General features: G+C 45.4%; 4 protein-coding genes and 1 long non-coding RNA gene across 8 annotated transcripts; 1 reads left to right on the forward strand and 4 right to left on the reverse strand.

Moving 5' to 3' along the window:
• Positions 1-218: 218 nt before the first annotated feature.
• On the reverse strand, positions 219-1,910 carry LOC120826972 (uncharacterized). 4 transcript variants are annotated; one of them, XM_078080990.1, is made up of 6 exons: positions 1,802-1,910; positions 1,676-1,719; positions 1,009-1,590; positions 861-888; positions 381-797; positions 219-291 (listed from the first exon to the last, which is right to left on the reverse strand). In XM_078080990.1, exons 1-5 carry the CDS (start codon positions 1,822-1,824, stop codon positions 425-427), a joined length of 1,050 nt encoding a protein of 349 aa, XP_077937116.1. In that variant the 5' UTR covers positions 1,825-1,910; the 3' UTR covers positions 219-291; positions 381-424. The 4 variants fall into 4 exon arrangements, with proteins under 4 accessions (XP_077937116.1, XP_077937117.1, XP_077937115.1 ...); XM_078080991.1 differs by lacking the exon at positions 861-888 and having other exon boundaries at positions 381-860; positions 1,059-1,590; XM_078080989.1 differs by having other exon boundaries at positions 381-888.
• Positions 1,911-3,109: 1,199 nt separating this feature from the next.
• Positions 3,110-4,859, reverse strand: LOC144382978 (uncharacterized). The gene is made up of 4 exons (XM_078080992.1): positions 4,723-4,859; positions 4,597-4,640; positions 3,298-4,510; positions 3,110-3,184 (listed from the first exon to the last, which is right to left on the reverse strand). The coding sequence occupies exons 1-3, from the start codon at positions 4,743-4,745 to the stop codon at positions 3,342-3,344; spliced, it is 1,236 nt and encodes a 411-aa protein (XP_077937118.1). The 5' UTR covers positions 4,746-4,859; the 3' UTR covers positions 3,110-3,184; positions 3,298-3,341.
• A 3,379-nt stretch (positions 4,860-8,238) lies between these two features.
• Positions 8,239-10,869, reverse strand: LOC120827106 (uncharacterized). Its single transcript, XM_040189777.2, has 4 exons — positions 10,748-10,869; positions 10,622-10,665; positions 8,470-10,535; positions 8,239-8,389 (listed from the first exon to the last, which is right to left on the reverse strand). The coding sequence occupies exons 1-3, from the start codon at positions 10,768-10,770 to the stop codon at positions 8,506-8,508; spliced, it is 2,097 nt and encodes a 698-aa protein (XP_040045711.2). The 5' UTR covers positions 10,771-10,869; the 3' UTR covers positions 8,239-8,389; positions 8,470-8,505.
• Positions 10,870-11,894: 1,025 nt separating this feature from the next.
• LOC144383477 (uncharacterized) lies at positions 11,895-14,231 on the forward strand. The gene is made up of 2 exons (XR_013450894.1): positions 11,895-12,937; positions 13,046-14,231. It is a non-coding gene; the product is annotated as an uncharacterized LOC144383477 (long non-coding RNA).
• A 668-nt stretch (positions 14,232-14,899) lies between these two features.
• Positions 14,900-19,175, reverse strand: LOC120826114 (secretagogin). The gene is made up of 11 exons (XM_040188089.2): positions 18,948-19,175; positions 18,251-18,321; positions 17,967-18,074; positions 17,716-17,805; positions 17,294-17,350; positions 16,866-16,943; positions 16,734-16,789; positions 16,568-16,613; positions 16,421-16,480; positions 15,492-15,560; positions 14,900-15,386 (listed from the first exon to the last, which is right to left on the reverse strand). The coding sequence occupies exons 1-11, from the start codon at positions 19,006-19,008 to the stop codon at positions 15,261-15,263; spliced, it is 822 nt and encodes a 273-aa protein (XP_040044023.1). The 5' UTR covers positions 19,009-19,175; the 3' UTR covers positions 14,900-15,260.
• Between the last annotated feature and the right edge of the window lie 7 nt (positions 19,176-19,182).

Here is a 19,182-nt window from a genome sequence, read left to right on the forward strand (position 1 = left end):
TAATCTGCTGCAGACTAGTTACGCCAAGCCTCTTTCCTTGAGATCACCAACACTAGTGGGTTTAGGTAAAGCTCTCAGCAGCTGGTATGAATCTTTTTACCCAAAACAAGTAGGATTGATCAGTGAAAACATTAAAAACACTACATTGAGATACTGTGGAAAGGCATCTAGTCACACATTTAGGTACCTTTGCAAAAGTCCAATTAATAGTCATGGCAGACTGTGCGGTAGTACTTTATTGAATTTTAGAAAGATGCCAGGACAAACTACTTTGAGAAAATAACCAGGAACCTGTGAACAGAATTATGCAAATTAGCAATGCATTCATCTCAACAGAAGCAAATTCTCATTTAAAACAGTAATTTAAAGCCAAAACTTGCCATAAGGTCAATGTTTTCCATTTTACAAAAGGCACCAGTGGAGGCTACCACCTTGGATGGTCCAGCAATGCCGTTGAAATTGGCCTTCTTGGATCAACATTCAATTTGGCAGGCTGGACTAAAGAATCAGAAAACAAGTCCCACATGCCAGCTTTGGTTTGAATAACTCCTTTCTGGTGCTTGGGCTTCTGTGGTTGGGAGACACGCTTGAAGGAGGGCGGCTGCTGGGGCCTCTGGGGCGGCTGCTGGGGCCTCTGGGGCGGCTGCTGGGGCCTCTGGGGCGGCTGCTGGGGCCTCTGGGGCGGCTGCTGGGGCCTCTGGGGCGGCTGCTGGGGCCTCTGGGGCGGCTGCTGGGGCCTCTGGGGCGGCTGCTGGGGCCTCGGCCGGTAACCATCATCGAAAGTGGGCTGCTGGGGCCTCTGGGGCGGCTGCTGGGGCCTCTGGGGCGGCTGCTGGGGCCTCTGGGGCGGCTGCTGGGGCCTCGGCCGGTAACCATCATCGAAAGTGGGCTGCTGGGGCGGCTGCTGGGGCGGCTGCTGGGGCGGCTGCTGGGGCGGCTGCTGGGGCGGCTGCTGGGGCCTCGGCCGGTAACCGTCATCGAAAGTGGGCTGCTGGGGCTGCTGGGGCCGCTGCTGGGGCCTCGGCCGGTAACCATCATCGAAAGTGGGCTGCTGGGGCCTCTGGGGCGGCTGCTGGGGCCTCGGCCGGTAACCATCATCGAAAGTGGGCTGCTGGGGCCTCGGTCGGTAACCATCATCAAAAGTGGGGTGTTGGGGCTGCTGGGGCCTCGGCCGGTAACCGTCATTGAAAGTGGGCTGCTGGGGCCTCGGGGGCGGCTGCTGGGGCCTCGGCCAGTAACCATCGAAAGTGGGCTGTTGGGGCCTCGGCCAATTCTGCTGGTAGACCTGATGGAGAGTGGTTGGTTTGTGGGGGCTGGGCTGGTTCGGCTGGTAGGTCGTATCAAAAGTAGATGGCTGGTAGTCGGGCTGCTGGGGATTAGAGGGCGGAGGACCAGATTGCATAATAATTGCACTACTTGAGGCAATACCCAACTCAATGCTTTCTCCACTTTGTGGAGGGACCCAGTTTTCAGCTTGGGTCCAGAAGATGCCATTTGCATTGGATTTTTTTGGTAGCTGCTGAGAGTTCATTGTGGGTTTCCCAAAGAGAGGCCTAATGCCGCTGGAGCTTCCACTCCTGTAGCTGAGTGCTAGAAAAAGAAAAACATTTTAGAAGCCCCAATTTTCAAGAGGTTACTGAATTGAAGCGGCCAGTCGAGTCCTCTGAATTCTTACCATTCGCATTGTGCCCAAAAGCCAAAAGGGAGAGAACAAGCACTCTGAAAAAAGAACATAAGTAGAAGTAAAAATGACAGGATTGATGCATTATACAGATGCTGAAAGAACAAAGAGTAGCTATACCTCACACCGAAGCCCAACGACATCTTTGGTTGTCAAGCTGCCGTTAACCAGCCTGCAATCTGTGCTGCTGCTCTCAGGAAGACCAACAATATCTGGTGGTACAGCTTTCTAACTGCTGCATGGACAGGGGCCTTTTTCAAGTGTTGGTCCCGACCAATCAGGTGTCACGCTGATGAAGTAATTGGAATCAGATTGAGACGTCCACTCCAACAACTTGGGCAGGTGTTTCCAATTTAGCTCATTTCAAAAATGTCTACGTTCATGTCATTTAAGAACGGTTCAGTTTGTTGATCGGCTTAAAGGTAATTTCTCACAAAAGATCGACTTTATTAAGCTGTGAGAAAAATGTCATCACACTCAGTAAAAGGTTATTTTGTTATTATTGGTTGAGGTTCTCAGATTTATGAGATTACTGCCTTAACTCAAGCACAACAGAAGTTAAAATTAAACTGATGTGTCATAAGAAAAATGGGTTTGGTGAAGTTGCTTCTCTGCTCAGTTGGGAGGATGTTCGATTATTCGTAAGTATGCACACAGGAAAGTATAACGGAATATACATTTCCAGCAATGACCAGGTAATATACCACAGTATAACAAGGAAAAAGCAGTATCACATTAAAAATGAGTATTTCCCAATATCTAATTGTGTTGCATGTTTATGCACCCAGTAGTTTGTAAGTCATTGTAACATTAAGAGGTTTTATTAAGTGAACAATTAAATAAAAATTCATAGTCAATGTGTGGTCCTTATTGGATTGCCAGTTGGGAGATAGTCCTGCTGTATACTTTTCTACAGAGACGTTCCTTAAGATATTCCAAAATGAAGGTATTCACAAGGAATTGAACACCACCCTGGGATCAGGTACCAACCAAACAATGGAGTCATAACAATCAAAGTGTGAATTTTAGCATAAGTCATTTATAGACAGCCGTCCTGATTCAAATGCAAACTAGTAACAGAAAACTAATCTTTGAATTAAATCATGTTAGCGTCAGAAAATACTAATCTTTGAATACCAAACATAAGGCCTCCTGTCAAAACACTTAAGTTAAGGCTGAGGGCGTCGGATTGCAACCAGGAAGTCAAACAAGGGAGAAACAAAACAAACTGGAAGTTACCTCATGAAAGACCACATTTGATATAAAATGGCAGCTGGGCCACATTTATATACAATACCAAGGTGCTAGAACAGCGATTGAATCAGATTAACTTTTGTGCGATGAAACAAAATGAAAGCAGGTCCTCACCAGTAAGATACAAAAACATGGCAACGTTTGAAAGTTTTAAATGACATTAATGGCAGACAGTGAAGTTGAAAGTAATTTATTAAAGTTCAAAAGTAGTTTATTGGAGGAAAACTTGTTCAGATGAGTTTCAGGAATCTGTGAACAGAATTAAGAAATTTTACAATGCATGAATCGCAAAGTCAATGAAGTATTGGAATTTGCCACCCCCTTAAGAACATTGGCTATTGAAATTTAAAGTGTATACTTACTATGAGGACAATCATGTCCATTTTACAAAAGGCACTAGTGGAGGCTACCACCTTGGATGGTCCAGAGATGCCGTTGAAATTGGCCTTCTTGGATCAACATTTGAGTTCGCAGGCTGCACAAAAGAATCAGAAAACAAGTCCCACATGCCAGCTTTGGTTTGAATAACGCCTTTCTGGTGCTTGGGCTTCTGTGGTTGGGAGACACGCTTGGAGGGCAGCTGCTGGGGCCTCGGGGGCGGCTGCTGGGGCCTCGGCTGGTAACCATCATCGAAAGTGGGCTGCTGGGGCCTCGGGGGCAGCTGCTGGGGCCTTGGCTGGTAACCATCACCGAAAGTGGGCTGCTGGGGCCTCGGCTGGTAACCATCACCGAAAGTGGGCTGCTGGGGCCTCGGCTGGTAACCATCACCGAAAGTGGGCTGCTGGGGCCTCGGGGGCAGCTGCTGGGGCCTTGGCTGGTAACCATCATCGAAAGTGGGCAGCTGCTGGGGCCTTGAGGGCTTCGGCTGGCAGCCCGATCTAAAAGTGGGCAGCTCCTGGGGCCCAGGAGGCGTGAGCCGGTGACCCTTATTGAAAGTAGGCTGCTGCTGGGGCCTCAGCAAATTCTGCTCATAGCCCTTACTTAAAGTGGGTGGCTTCTGGGGCCTGGGAGCCCTCTGCTGGTAGACCTGATCGAGACTGGTCGGTTCCTGGAGCCTCGGCTGGTAGGTTGGAAGGAAAGAGGGCAGTTGCTGGGGCATCGCAAGGTTCTGCTTGTAGCCTGGTCTAAAAGTGGTTGGCTCCCGGGGCCTGGGCTGGTAGGTTGGATATAAAGTAGGTAGTTGCTGGGGCCTTAGACGATTCTGCTGGTAACCTGAAGTGAAAGTGGTTGGTTTGTGGGGGCTGGGCTGGTTCGGCTGGTAGGTCGTATCAAAAGTAGATGGCTGGTCGTCGGGCTGCTGGGGATTAGAGGGCGGAGGACCAGATTGCATAATAATTGCACTACTTGAGGCAATACCAGACTCAATGCTTTCTCCACTTTGTGGAGGGACCCAGTTCTCAGCTTGGGTCCAGAAGATGTCATTTGCATTAGTGTTAGTTTGAGGTGGCTGCGGAGAGTTCTTTGGAGATTTCCTAAGGATCGGTGAGCGAGGCACATAACTAGAAACACTTCCATCTCGACTGTAACCATCTACTTGCCCACTTCCACGGATGCCTCCACTTTTGTCACGCAGTGCTAGAAAAAGAAAAAACATTTTAGAAGCCCCAATTTTCAAGAGGTTACTGAATTGAAGCAGCCAGTCGAGTCCCCTGAATACTTACCATTCGCATTGTGCCCAAAAGCCAAAAGGGAGAGAACAAGCACTCTGAAAAAAGAACATAAGTAGAAGTAAAAATGACAGGATTGATGCATTATACAGATGCTGAAAGAACAAAGAGTAGCTATACCTCACACCGAAGCCCAACGACATCTTTGGTTGTCAAGCTGCCGTTAACCAGCCTGCAATCTGTGCTGCTGCTCTCAGGAAGACCAACAATATCTGGTGGTACAGCTTTCTAACTGCTGCATGGACAGGGGCCTTTTTCAAGTGTTGGTCCCGACCAATCAGGTGTCACGCTGATGAAGTAATTGGAATCAGATTGAGACGTCCACTCCAACAACTTGGGCAGGTGTTTCCAATTTAGCTCATTTCAAAAATGTCTACGTTCATGTCATTTAAGAACGGTTCAGTTTGTTGATCGGCTTAAAGGTAATTTCTCACAAAAGATCGACTTTATTAAGCTGTGAGAAAAATGTCATCACACTCAGTAAAAGGTTATTTTGGTATTATTCATGTAATTTAAGAACGGTTCAGTTTGTTGATCTGCTTAAAGGTCAATGTTCATTATCTAACAACTTTCTTAGGCTTTGACAAAAATGTGCTCTTACACAATGTCATTTTCAGATTTCCACTTCTAAGATTTTCTGCCTCAACTCAAACACAACAGAGTTAGGAGTTACAGAGTAGACGACGTGTCTTCCTCAATTCTTTAACTCTTTTTCCCAATCACTGTGAAGCTACATGTAAATTGACCTGGGGTCCGTCATGTTGTTGGGAAAAGGAAAAAGGGGTGAGGCATATTGCTGAGGAGGGTTGTTGGTATCAGAGTATTGAACAAAATGATTGATCAATCAATCAAAAGGACTAATGTAAACAAGATCATTCAAATTATAATAATACTAAGGGATTACCACCCTGCGATCAGGGACCAATAACCAAACTATGACAGCTCTCATCACAATTCAAATCCTAAAAGTAATAACAGAAAACTGCTGTTTCATAACGTCCTCCAACACTGACCACACAACTGAATCCTGATTAAAATCCTCAAGTAAACTTGCTCCAAAGATAACGTACACCTCGGTATCAAGATTGGGTTCGTTAAAAAGAAGTTTGATTACAGCTATTCTGAAGGACTGTGGTACATCTAGGGAGCAGGTAAGGTTTATACTTATTAACTGTCACGTGGTCATGGTGAATCAGGTTTACAGCTGTTTCTATGCTACATTTTACGTTTAGTACTGGTCGAAGACAGGAGAGGCATTTTCAATTTTCTCTCTAATAGTTGGATTTTCATTGAAGAAGTTTCTAAAGTCATTACCACTGATGTCCATAGGAATACACAGCTCGACAGAGCGGTCACTGACAGTCTGCTCACAGTGCTAAAGGGAGACCCGGGTTTGTTTTAATTTTCCTCTATTAATGACAAGAAATAGACTGCAGTGGAACGCCATAGCTGTTCAAGTTTTGCGGTAGTTTCAGGGTTAAACCAAGGGGCAAACTTCCTGTCAGTTATTGGACTTTTATTTATTTGAGAAATACAGCCTGTCACCAAGAAGATTAATTTGGGGCAGACCGAAGTTCACACAGGAGTATAACATTACATCACATGTCATTTATCTGACGCTTTTATCTAAAGCGACTTACACTAAGAACATTTCAACCATAAGGACACAAACTCAGAAGAACAAGAAACAAGAAAGTGTGATTTCATCAAATAAGCGGATGTACAACTTGCTGTAGATAAGAACCATTATAAGTCCAATGTCCAATGTAAGTGCTACAGTTAGTGTGTTAGTGGAGGTAGAGTCTGAAGAGGTGTGTCTTTAGTCTGAAGATGTGAAGGCTCTCTGTGGTCCTGATGTCTTCAGAGACCTCCTTCCACCATTTAGGAGCAGGACAGCAAAGAGTGGAGATCTAGTCCAGTGTTTTGCTCTCAGTGAGGAGGAACGAGCAGTTTATCACATGCAGAGCGGAGAGTGCGGGTCGGGATGTCGGGTTGGATCAGGTCCTGGATGGAAGCTGGACCCCATCCATTCACAGCACGGTACGTGAGCACCAGTGTTTAGAACTGGATGAGCCACCGGTACCAGTGAAGAGAGCGGAGGAGTGGAGGAGTGAGGGAGAACTTAGGAAGGTTAAAGACCAGTGGAGCTGCTGCATTCTGGATGAGCTGCAGAGGTGGAATGGTGGTAGCAGGAGACCTGCAGGAGAGAGTTACAGTAGTCCAGGAGGGAGACGACAAGAGCCTGAATCAGTACCTTCTGAGTGAGAAGAGGACGTGTTCTCCTCATGTTGTAGAGTGTGTAGGTACAGGATCGTGTTTTTTTAGTGATGTTGGAGTCAGAGAGAGTCGGCTGTCGACGTCACGTCGAGGTTCCTGCAGTCAAAGTGGACGTTAACACGGAGTCGCCAAAGTTAACAGTCAGGTCCCGTGAAGGAGAATCTTTTCCCGAAAATAGAAGTCGTTTAATCTTGTTGGGGTTGATTTTCAGATGGTGAGCGGACATCCACTGAGAGATGTCAGTCAGACAGGCAGAGATCCGTGCCGCCATCTGAGTCCCCAAGTGAGGGAAGGAGAGAATTAGTTGGGTGTCATCGGCAAAGCTGTGGTAGGAGAAGCCATGCGAGCGAATGACAGCGCCGAGAGAGTTGGTGTAGAGTGAGAAGAGGAACCAGAACGGAACCCTGAGGAACTCCAGTAGTAAGAGGACAAGGTTCTGACACAGATCCTCTCCAGGTTACCCGGTAGGTGCGGCCCTCAAGGTAGAATGAGAGAAGGGAAAGAGATTAACGTGACTTTGAGTAGATTTAAGATGAGTCAGTTAGCATTTAGACAAAATAGATCAGTGTGATTGTGGTAAGACTTCACGTACAGCTTCAGATGACCAATCTGTTTTTTTGTGTTTCAAAAATGAAGAAACTCCGGATGGACAGAAGACATACTTGTATTGAAGAGTTAAAATCAAAAGTATTTAAAAGAAAAAGTGTTGTGCTAAAGTGAACATCTCAGGTGAGGAGCCGCTGGTGTTACAACCCGGCTAATGGAAAGTGACAAAGGGAGTCCACACGTTGGACTTAAAGGTTTTATTCGAGAACTAACGAAGTATGAATATACAGCGGAAAATAAACTGGTGAACTGTTAAAGTAGGCATATGACGGGTGTAATGGAAACGCATGGATGAATATAAAAAGTGTAGGTGTTGAGGTATACTTAAGCAAAACGCATGCTCCAACTACTAAATCAAAATGGTGCTTGTAGAGAGAACAGACTGGGCACCAGGAATGTTAACATCTGGCTAGCTCCACCCACAGGTGCAACCTGTCACCTTAACTCCAGTCTCCAATCTGCAAACAAGAACATAGACAGAAGGAGACTGACGCAACACTGGTCTCTGCAAACGGGCCACAGGGCCCATTGACCACCTAGAGACAGACTCCTGCTCCCACCAGCGAACAATTGGTGCCTACAGGTATTTATACAGATCAGTAAAGGTGTGAAAGTTAGTGTCTAAACCCCTGGGATTGGTCTCCTGGAGAGTTGAACAAAACTTGAATTTTGGATGTCTCTCAGTCAATACCAGTTGTGGTGCTATCAAGTATTGCATTACTTTCAGCCGGTTACATTGAACAATCATAGCTGTACATTAGATTCTATTTATTAGTTTCAAAATGTTTCCATATTTTTGCATGCATCAAATGACAATTGTTGGTAGACAGTGCAGTTCAAAGTACTTTATTGAATTTGACAAAAGGCAGATGTCAGGACAGACTGCTTTCAGAAAGTCAGGAACCTGTAAAACAGAAATATTCAGAAAGTATGCCATCAAGTGAAACTTCTTCGCCAAAAAGACTAAATTTAAAGTTAACTTACTGCGGCGAACGACGAGGTCAATGTTTTACAACGGCACTAGTGGATGCCGCTACCTGGTATACTGTTCGACTGCTGGGGCCTCGGCGGTTTTTGAAGGTTGCCAGTATTGGAAGTGGGAAGCTTTTGGGGCCTAGGTGGTGGCAAAATAGAACCTGAAACCAAGTCCCACATGCCAGCTTTAGTTTGAAACACCCCTTTCTGGGGGTTGAGTTTATGTGGTTGGTAGACAGAACTGAGAGTAGTCAACTGCTGGGGCATCAGCGGTTTTTGAAGGTAGCCAGTATTGAAGGTGGGCAGCTCCTGGGGCCTCGGCGCCGTTTGAAGGTAGCCAGTATTGAAGGTGGGTGGCCCCTGGGGTCTGGGGGGCATTCGACGACAGCCAGTATTGGAGGCAGGCAGCGCCCGGGGCCTGGGGGATGTCTGAGGGTAGCCAGTATTGGAAGTGGGCAGCTCCTGGGGCATGGGGGGCTTCTGAGGGTAGACAAGATTTGATGTGGGAAGCTCCTGAGGGTAGCCAGTATTGGAAGTTGGCAGCTCCTGGGGCATGGGGGGCTTCTGAGGGTAGCCAGTACTGGAAGTGGGCAGCCCCTGGGGCCTGGGGGGCTTCTGAGGGTAGCCAGTATTGGACGTTGGCAGCTCCTGGGGCATGGGGGGCTTCTGAGGGTAGCCAGTATTGGAAGTGGGCAGCTCCTGGGGCATGGGGGGCTTCTGAGGGTAGCCAGTATTAGAGGCAGGCAGTGCCCGGGGCCTGGGTGGCTTCTGAGGGTAGACAAGATTTGATGTGGGAAGCTCCTGAGGGTAGCCAGTATTGGAAGTGGGCAGCCCCTGGGGCCTGGGGGGCTTCTGAGGGTAGCCAGTATTGGAAGTTGGCAGTGCCCGGGGGCTAGGTGGCTTCTGAGGGTAGACAAGATTTGATGTGGGAAGCTCCTGAGGGTAGCCAGTATTGGAAGTGGGCAGCCCCTGGGGCCTGGGGGGCTTCTGAGGGTAGCCAGTATTGGAAGTTGGCAGCTCCTGGGGCATGGGGGGCTTCTGAGGGTAGCCAGTATTGGAAGTGGGCAGCCCCTGGGGCCTGGGGGGCTTCTGAGGGTAGCCAGTATTGGAAGTGGGCAGCCCCTGGGGCCTGGGGGGCTTCTGAGGGTAGCCAGTATTGGAAGTTGGCAGCTCCTGGGGCATGGGGGGCTTCTGAGGGTAGCCAGTATTGGAAGTTGGCAGTGCCCGGGGCCTAGGTGGCTTCTGAGGGTAGACAAGATTTGATGTGGGAAGCTCCTGAGGGTAGCCAGTATTGGAAGTGGGCAGCCCCTGGGGCCTGGGGGGCTTCTGAGGGTAGCCAGTATTGGAAGTCGGCAGCTCCTGGGGCATGGGGGGCTTCTGAGGGTAGCCAGTATTAGAGGCGGGCAGTGCCCGGGGCCTGGGTGGCTTCTGAGGGTAGACAAGATTTGATTTTGGAAACTCCTGAGGGTAGCCAGTATTGGAAGTGGGCAGCTCCTGGGGCCTGGGGGGCTTCTGAGGGTAGACAAGATTTGAGGTGGGCTGCTCCTGTGGGTAGATCATAGTCGATGTGGGAAGCTCCTGGGGGTAGACAGTATCGGAGGTGCTCTGCTCATGAACTGCTTTTGTTGGGAAACCAATTTTGAAAGGGGGCGACTCCTGGGTCCTCAGCCAATTTTGTGGGTAGCCCAGATTGAACGCACTGGGTTGAGGATCAGATTGCATAATAATTGCACTACTTGAGGCAATACCAGACTCAATGCTATATCCTTTTTGTTGAGGGACCAAATCCAAGTTGCCACTGTTGGTCCACAATACACCATTACCATAAGTGTTAGTTTGAGGTGGCTGCTGAGAGTTCTTTGGAGATTTCCTAAGGATCTGTGAGCTAGGGACGTAACTAGAAACACTTCGATCTCGACTGTAACCATCTACTGGCCCATTTCCACTCTGGGTACCCAGAAATCCTCCAGGCTGTGCAGAGCTCTCATATTGAGACACAAAAGCAGGGCTCCGTCTTCTGGGATAAGAAAAGAGAGGCCCAATGCCACTGATGCCTTCACTTTTGTCACGCAGTGCTAGAAAAAGAAAAAACATTTTAGAAGCCTAGATTTTCAAGAGGTTACTGAAATGAAGCGGCCAGTCGAGTCCCCTGAATACTTACCATTTGCATCGTGCCCAAAAGCCAAAAGGGAGAGAACAAGCACTCTGAAAAAAGAACATAAGTAGAAGTAAACATGACAGGATTGATGCATTATACAGATGCTGAAAGAACAAAGAGTAGCTATACCTCACACCAAAGCCCAACGACATCTTTGGTTGTCAAGCTGCCGTTCACCAGCCTGCAATCTGTGCTGCTGCTCTCAGGAAGACCAACAATATCTGGTGGTACAGCTTTCTAACTGCTGCATGGACAGGGGCCTTTTTCAAGTGTTGGTCCCGACCAATCAGGTGTCACGCTGATGAAGTAATTGGAATCAGATTGAGACGTCCACTCCAACAACTTGGGCAGGTGTTTCCAATTTAGCTCATTTAAGAAATGTCCACGGTTACGTAATCTAACGGCGGTTGAATTTTTCTCTAAACTCTCCCAAATGAACGTTCTTTGGCTGTCAGGGAAATGTTGTCATACACACAGTAACTCACATTCTACAAGGTACGACGGAACCAGAAGTTAGACAGTAAATAAGCATGCTGCTCTGACTTTTAGCTCTTTATCAAAACAGGATATATTTGTTGGGGGAGAATATATTTTATATGTATATCCATTCCTTTGTCTCAGGTTGCTGTGGAACATTACATCTTCATAGCGGTTTGTCATTTAGCGCTCTCTCATCGACTGGTGACACTGTATGGAGCCAAATCCAGGTCAAAAGTTTTGTTCATTTGAAAAACAAATGTGAACCTGAAAGTTTAAGTTTTGTTACTGAACATTGAAAAATACAACAATGTTTTCAAAATAAAAATAAGTGGATGAAAAATATTTTTTGGACGAATATAGTTTTGACTCAGCTCTATATTTATTTTGAATAAAATATTTTTTTCAATCTTCACTTATATATATATATATATATATATATATATATATATATATATATATATATATATATATATATATATATATATATATATATATATATATATATATATATATATGTATATATATATATGTATTATATATATATGATATTCACTGTATTAGATTTTTCTGTTGGTAGTTTTTATATTTTCAGATTCAAAACTTTTTTTTCACATTCAGACTTTTGACCCTGACGTGGCGCAGGGGGCGGGGCATCACCTTGGAGGGGCGGGGCATCATGAGTGACAGCTTAATAAATAAGGCTGAGGACAGATTCGGATTTCGCGGTTCAAACAGCTGATAATCAAAAGTTCTTTTCATGGGCTTAGTTGGGGGTTTGCTGTCTTGTCTTGATTTACAGTTTTTTTCGATTGCTAAACGACAGTGAGCACAACTGGAACTACATGTGCAAAACTCTAACTACAGTCTGCACAGCAGCAGCTCATGTGGACCAAACTCTAGTTCATTTTTCATTGCTTGAACACAGTTTTCAAAACTCTACACACTTATCCCATGACTTTAACCACAACCTGCACAACACTGTGGATTTACAGCACTTTGTTCAAATGCTAACACACTGCTGTCAAAACTGTGAACCACACATTCAAAACGGAATAGATTTCAGCCTTGTGCCTTTCAAACACTGCTGATTGCAATTTCAGCTGAAAGGCTAAGCAGGTGTCTTGTTTTAGACTTGTTAGTGAACACACACAAAATATATATATATACACAGGTAAAGCTCAGAAAGACTAATTTTGGAAATGGAACAAGGAAGACGGGTTCGTGGAGGGAGAAGGGTGGCAGGGAGAGGGCGGGTTTGTGGAGGGAGACAAAGAAGACAAAGAGCTGTTATTTCAGATGAAATAAGGGCTACACTTATAGACCATGTCGTGAACCATGGTCTCTCATTGAGAGAGGCAGGGTTGAGGGTGCAACCCAATCTGCAAAGATCCACAGTGGCATCTGTAATGCGAATTTTCCATCATACAAACAGGTGAGAGTTACATCCTTATAGTAAATGAAAACATTACAGGAATTTATTTTGTATTGCAATTATGGAATATTTACACAAATATATATTACAGTAAGTTTGACTGTAAAATATATTTTTACAACAGGACCCAAAGGCTGCCCCCAACAGGAGGAAGAGCAAAAATATTTTCAGATGCGCAGGAAAATGCTATTGTTGACATGGTTGTTGTCAACAATGCAATAAAACTGCGGGAGATTCAAGATAGAGTGCTGGCTGATAATGATATATTTGAAAATGTTAATTCTGTCAGCACAACAACTATTGCTCGAGTCCTACAGAAACACCAAGTTACAATGAAACAGTTATACACTGTACCGTTCGAGAGGAACAGTGAACGGGTAAAAGAGCAAAGATACCAATATGTCCAGGTAAGACGTCTGAGGTTACATACACAGCTACTACTGTAAAAATATTTACAGTAAAAAAACCACTAGCATTACTACAGTTACGAAAACTGTGCACTTACTGTTTTTCAGAGAGTAATGGAGGTGGAAGCACTGGAAACACCACATTCATTTGTATTTATCGATGAAGCTGGATTTAACCTTGCCAAAACACGGCGCAGAGGAAGGAATGTTATAGGTCAAAGGGCCACTGTGGAGGTTCCAGGCCAAAGGGGGGGAAATATAACCATGTGTGCTGCAATGGCCAATGATGGTTTGCTTCTCAACACACCACTCATTGGCTCATACAACACAGAAAGGCTTATAGCTTTCCTAGAACAGCTCTATGCTCAGCTAGTGCCAGCAGAACAGGGGGAGCCAGTAAGAAACCCCCAAGTTTTTGTCATAGTTTGCGATAACGTTGCTTTTCACCACTCTGCAGCTGTCACAGATTGGTTTGCAGCACATTGCAGATTTATAGTTTTGTACCTGCCTGCATATTCACCCTTCCTCAACCCAATAGAGGAGTTTTTCTCTGCCTGGAGGTGGAAAGTGTTTGATCACCACCCACATGACCAAATGTCTCTTTTGGAAGCCATGCGTGCCGGATGTGAGGCCACAAGTCCAGAGGACTGCCAGGGATGGATAAGGCACTCCAGAAGGTTCTTCCCCAGGTGCATGGCAAGAGAGAACATTAGATGTGATGTTGACGAAAACCTGTGGCCTGATGCTAGAGAGAGGCAGGATTAGCCCCTCAATTATTTGTTAGAATTAAAGTATGTACTTTTAGTTTCTACCTTTTTTTTCTCATTACTGTAATTCTGTAAATTACAGTACAGACTATTGAAGCAAACTGCTAATTTTCATTTACCTTAAAGAATTGTTATGTTCTAAAAATGTAAATAAAATAAATCATGTGAAAGAATGTCAATCTTTTCATTGAAGAAAATATTACTTTCTATGAAGTCACTGAAATTGTTCAAACTGTAAAGATGAAAATTTAGTATTTTCTGTATTGGTGTTTGATGCTAGTGTTTTTACTCTCAGTGTGTTCTGAGTGACAGTGTGTGTTCTGTCAGTGAGGCTTGTGCATAGTGTTTGGCTGCACTGAGCCTGTTTTGAGCCGTGTGTTAAGAGTTGTGTTGCTTGGAATGAGTTTTGCACGTGACGTGAACTGTTTAGCTCAGGTGACTGTTGGTAGTGCAGACTGTAGTTAGAGTTTTGCACATGTGACTCCAGTTGTGCCCACTGACGTTTAGCAATCGAAAAAAACTGTAAGAGTTAGGTAAGGGGGGAAGCAGGATCTGCCAAGCAGGCAGACACGAGTCCGACAGGATGGGGAGTCAGTTTATGTCCTGGCTGAGGAATGTAAGGTCTGCGGGTCAACTAGAAGATTTACCAGCCAAAGGGGGGTTGGAGACACACCAACACTATTCAACATACACACTCTGTTTACGATGCTTACGTTAAGTCAGGAGTCTGGACATTGGATGTGACCGGATCTTAGATGCGGGAGGTGGAAGGTCCTCCTCTACGCCAGTTTAGGGCCAATAGAAATCTTTCCTTCTCTGTCTTTCAAGGGTTATAAAACATGATGTTCTTGCTGATGTTAGTTAGTTGTTCTTCCGGCCTGTGTGCTGCCTGAACTGCTCCTGCCTTTGCAAACGCAGCGCTGATACTTGACCTGTGATCTGACAAATAAATTTTCCAGAACGAGAGAAGTCATTCGGCTGAATTTTTGATAACCCCAACCAGGCTCCAAATCTTGAACACGTATTCTTACACAGCTCATCAGCGAAGCGTTGTTAAAACACAAACTACGTATTTCCTTCTCAGCGCGCAGCCATTAATCGAAGAGCACCGTAAAAAAAAAGAAGCCATTTGCAGTGATTTAATAATGAGGTTTTTGCTGCAGAATTATCATCTTGCAGAATAAAACACAGCTGATTTAGCACTTTTTTTATTAACAAACATTCACATTATTGGTCCCACAAGAATCTGATCCAAACACTGTTAGATATTTGACCTCATTACAAAGAAGCATGTCATGTAATCATGAAAACACCAACTGGCTGGAATTTTTAGTACAGAGAATTGTATAAATGATGGTTTTGCTTCCATCAAGGATCATACACAAATGGATACATAGGCCTCTAAACACCAAGCAGAGCCAGTGAGGGATGATATACACATACATCAGGATTGCAAATATGCAACTTAAACTGGAAAGGTAGAACGAAAAGGAGGCTGAACGTGAGTAGCGATCGAGGAAAGAAAGAAGCGTCGTCTTGAAGGCCGTGCGGCTCCTTCAGCTGAGCTTGAGGCCCAAGCAGAGAGCCAGCTCGTTCTTCTGGATCTTTCCGTCTCCGTTGATGTCGCAGTGACCCATCAGGGCTTTTCTGAACTTGTCCAGGTCGGTGCCACTGATGCTGGGCTGAGGGAATGGGTTCAACAAAGAGGTCAGAGGTCAACCTGTTAAAATCCTGCCTGACCTCTGTGTGTGAGGTATCTGATGCAACGGCAGTGAAACCGTGATCACCTTCACCAGCTCCATCATGTCCTTCACAAATCCATCCACTTCAGGGCCTTCCAGCTCACCGGTCTTACTCTGCACGCACGCACACACACACATATTATTTTTCATTTTCATTATTTTTCATGCAGTGATCCATTTAGAGATTTTGGTTCGTATTTCTTATTAACACTTATTCATTGCATGTTGTCCAAAACATCCACTAAACTATTTATTTCACTACTTTCGTCTGTCGCTGCGATCAAGCTGGACGCCGTCTCTCGCCTGATTGACTCCAGCCCCCTAAGACACTAAGGACATGCATATAAAGCACTGACTTTTGTGTCTGTAGATGTCTACTAAATTCACTAAAACTTCATTTGCATATTTAACCATAACATGTGATAAAGCTTTTCCTGCTTGATTTCTACTCTTTAATTCCATAAATGCTTCTCTTAATGTAGTGATGCATTTTCATTCTTTGACCCTCTTCACATGTCGGTCATGTGACTAATCTTCAGGAGCTCCAACATCACTTCACAGCTTCACTCTTCTCTGGATCCTGGAGGTTTGTTCTCAGACGCATTTATCTGACTGTTTCTTACTTATTGTGTCATAAATCTGCCCTGTAGAAACCTTTGACAGTAATATATCAGAAACATATTCTGAAACGGACTTAATACAATGTTCCTATTTATGGAAAAGAATGCCGTGTATATAAATACAAGCATATGTAATAAGATAATGCCTCATATATTTGAATTTACAATCCCAAAATAATGATCCTAATCTAAGTAATCACATTTTGTGGGGAGATCTATAATTTGATAAATTAGCTCCTTTGAATGAATATTGTCTTTCAATCAGCATTCCATTTCAAACAAGCTAATATTCAAGCCTTATTCGATCTGCTCTCTGAAAGACAAAAACAAACAAAAAGCTAAAGTCCAACTTACGACGTCATAGTGAGCAAATATCTTCTCAAAGTCTCTCTTCCTGTCCTCCTGACTGCAAGCCTGACACCAAACACATCAAGGAGAGTTATGAAACACATGTAGGAACATCTGCGTAAAGAAACCTCCCAAAAGTCTCTTCAAACTTACCTCCATCTTAAACTTCAGGAGGAAGTTCTCTTTCAGGGCCAAGATTCTTCAGAAGACAAGAAACAAGGTTGTTGCTTTTATTCAGAGACAAAGACAATTACATTTTAAATGTCGGTTTTGAGAGATGGATGATTGCAACGACATCCGACGCAGAGATCATCAGTACCTGGCCAGATCATTCAAGTCCAGTCTGCCGTCCCGGTTCTTGTCAAACATCTTCATCTGCAGGAAGGAAAGAGATCAGAACGGTTACTCCGTCTCTGACGAGAAGACGTCTGCAGCACTGGCATCTGCTCACCATGGCGTCAGTGTAAACCTCCAGCTTCTCGGGGGTGATGGACTTCCTGTGTTGCAGGAAGAGGTCCTGCAGGAAGCCCTGAAGACACACGTGCAATAAAGTTCCATAAGGTTCCCCGAGCGACAGCGAGTAAACATGCTACTACAGGCTCCTCTACGGGAGACACCACCACGCTGCAGAACACCCAGAGGAAAGGGAGGCCCCGGAGGACCAGGACTGAGGTTTTCCAAAGGGACCGTGGTGCTAACAACGCTACTATAGTCCACAGGGACGACCCGATTAAAAAACAAGTGATACTCATAGTGACCCTAAAAGAAATGGCAGATGAATAAAACCGTGTGTGCTCGTTTTCTTCGACGACTGTAGATGAAAAGCCACAAACACGAGGCCCAGAGCAGGAGCGAAGGTCAGCGAAGGTCAGCCGTTACCTTGAGCTCAGTCGCTGAGATGTAGCCGCTGCTGTCCGAGTCGTAGCTTCTCCAGATCTGCAAGGACAAACCGTGAATATTACACAAAGTGCAGAATGAAACGATCTCACGATGTTCTTCTGATCACCAAAAACATTCTGAATTCTTCTCTGGTGACAAATATTCACAGGAAATTTTGTGAAAATGATCTGGAAATTTAAAAAACGTAGCTGACGTAGTGAGCACTGACTGGATAGAAGAGGCGTAGAAAGACACCAGTGAGAAACCGGCTGTTCTTTGACATTTTATCCATCATGACTTGTGAAATGTAATTTTCTGTAAGAACTGACGGACTGAAGGAACAACCGACTATCAAAAGCTTATGTGGGGGGGGTTTAATAAAACTGCCTCCCCTGTCCTTCACGTTGACCTCTGACCCTCACCCTCATGAACTCCACGCTGTTGTCCAGCGGCGTCTCTCTGCGAAACAAAAGCAGGAAGTTCTCCTCCTCCGGCAGCATGACGGTGGCCAGCTGAAAAGGAATACATGGATGAATAGCGTCGTAGCTGAAGGCTCCTTTCGCACCATCCTAACTGCCAACCGGACTTCTCTCCACCAGCAGGTGGAGCACCGCCTCACCACCTCACGCTACACGCGCTGAATACTGAACATTCAGACTCTTCTAAAGACGACCTCTTGTATCTGCAGACGTCGGTCCGCTGCCGCGTCGAAAGCAGACGTGAATCTGTCCCTCAGTCCTCTGATTCCGTCCTCCGTCATCTCCTCCGTCATCTCCTCCGTCTGACAACAACATGGCGATTGACCATTTTAAAAACGCAATGATGGATTCATTAGTGCAGTTTTTTTCTACGGTGGACACACACAGAAAAAAGTTCAGTTCCACCGATCAGACGAGGCTAAAAAGATGAAGTTGATTTGATCTTTATTGTCATGGCCGTGAGATTTGATCTCTTTACCTTCATCCCAAACTTTTCCAGCATGTGTCGGAAGAAGGCATCCAGCTGCTTTCCGTCGATGTAACCGTTATCTAAGGAACCAAAACAGACAAAGTGTCCCATCGACTAGAAACCGGTTTGCTCAGTAAAATGGTTTGTGTGTGGATTCAAAGACAAAATACACTAGTGTGAAGGATGAGGGTAAAAAGTAACCCTTTTTGACCTCTAGGGGTCAGTATGCAGAAAACAGTTGACGCAGAGTAGTCGTCATTTCCTCATAGACCAAAGAGTCGCCCCCTGCTGGTCACTACAGAGAACGCAGCTTTAACACGTGGATCTTACACACTCGTTTAAAAATGAAAAAACAGTCCAACTCAAAGCTTTATGAATCACGTGTAATTCAGATTGAAAGTCCTGAGATCATGTGACAAAACAAAATGAAAATATGTTTAGTGAGGTTTGTTCACAGGTGACATTTCTCCATTACTTAAAAGCTGATTTTAGGAAGGTAGAGTGTTCACAACCTGAAGGTATTGAAGTTAAAACTGTCCTCCTTATTACAATGTACTTTATTTCACCAAACGTCTTACTTATTAAAGCATCTGGACCACGTGGTGCCCCCGCTTGCTCACAACCCCGCCTGTAAACATCCAGCTCCTGATGCCATGAAATACGAGCCCTAATTTACTATAAAAATCACAGCTGAACCTCTTCTTACCGTCGGCGTCAAAATGTTCCCAGATCTGCAAGAACGCCGCGGCGTCCAGGGAGCTGTCCATGGTGCTGAAGCCCGTCCGGAGCGCGCTTCTTCCAGAGGCGCGCGGCGTCAAACCGGTTCACCGCTAGTGATGTTTAACGTGCACCGAGTTCTCCTCCTCTGCAGAGTTCAGAGCAGTGAAACCACAGAGGGATTCGACCGCTTGTATAGGAGGGCGAGAGGGGGAGGGGGGAGG

This window comes from Gasterosteus aculeatus, chromosome 10 (genome assembly GCF_964276395.1).
Source record: "Gasterosteus aculeatus chromosome 10, fGasAcu3.hap1.1, whole genome shotgun sequence".
Classification (NCBI taxonomy): Eukaryota; Metazoa; Chordata; class Actinopteri; order Perciformes; family Gasterosteidae; genus Gasterosteus; species Gasterosteus aculeatus.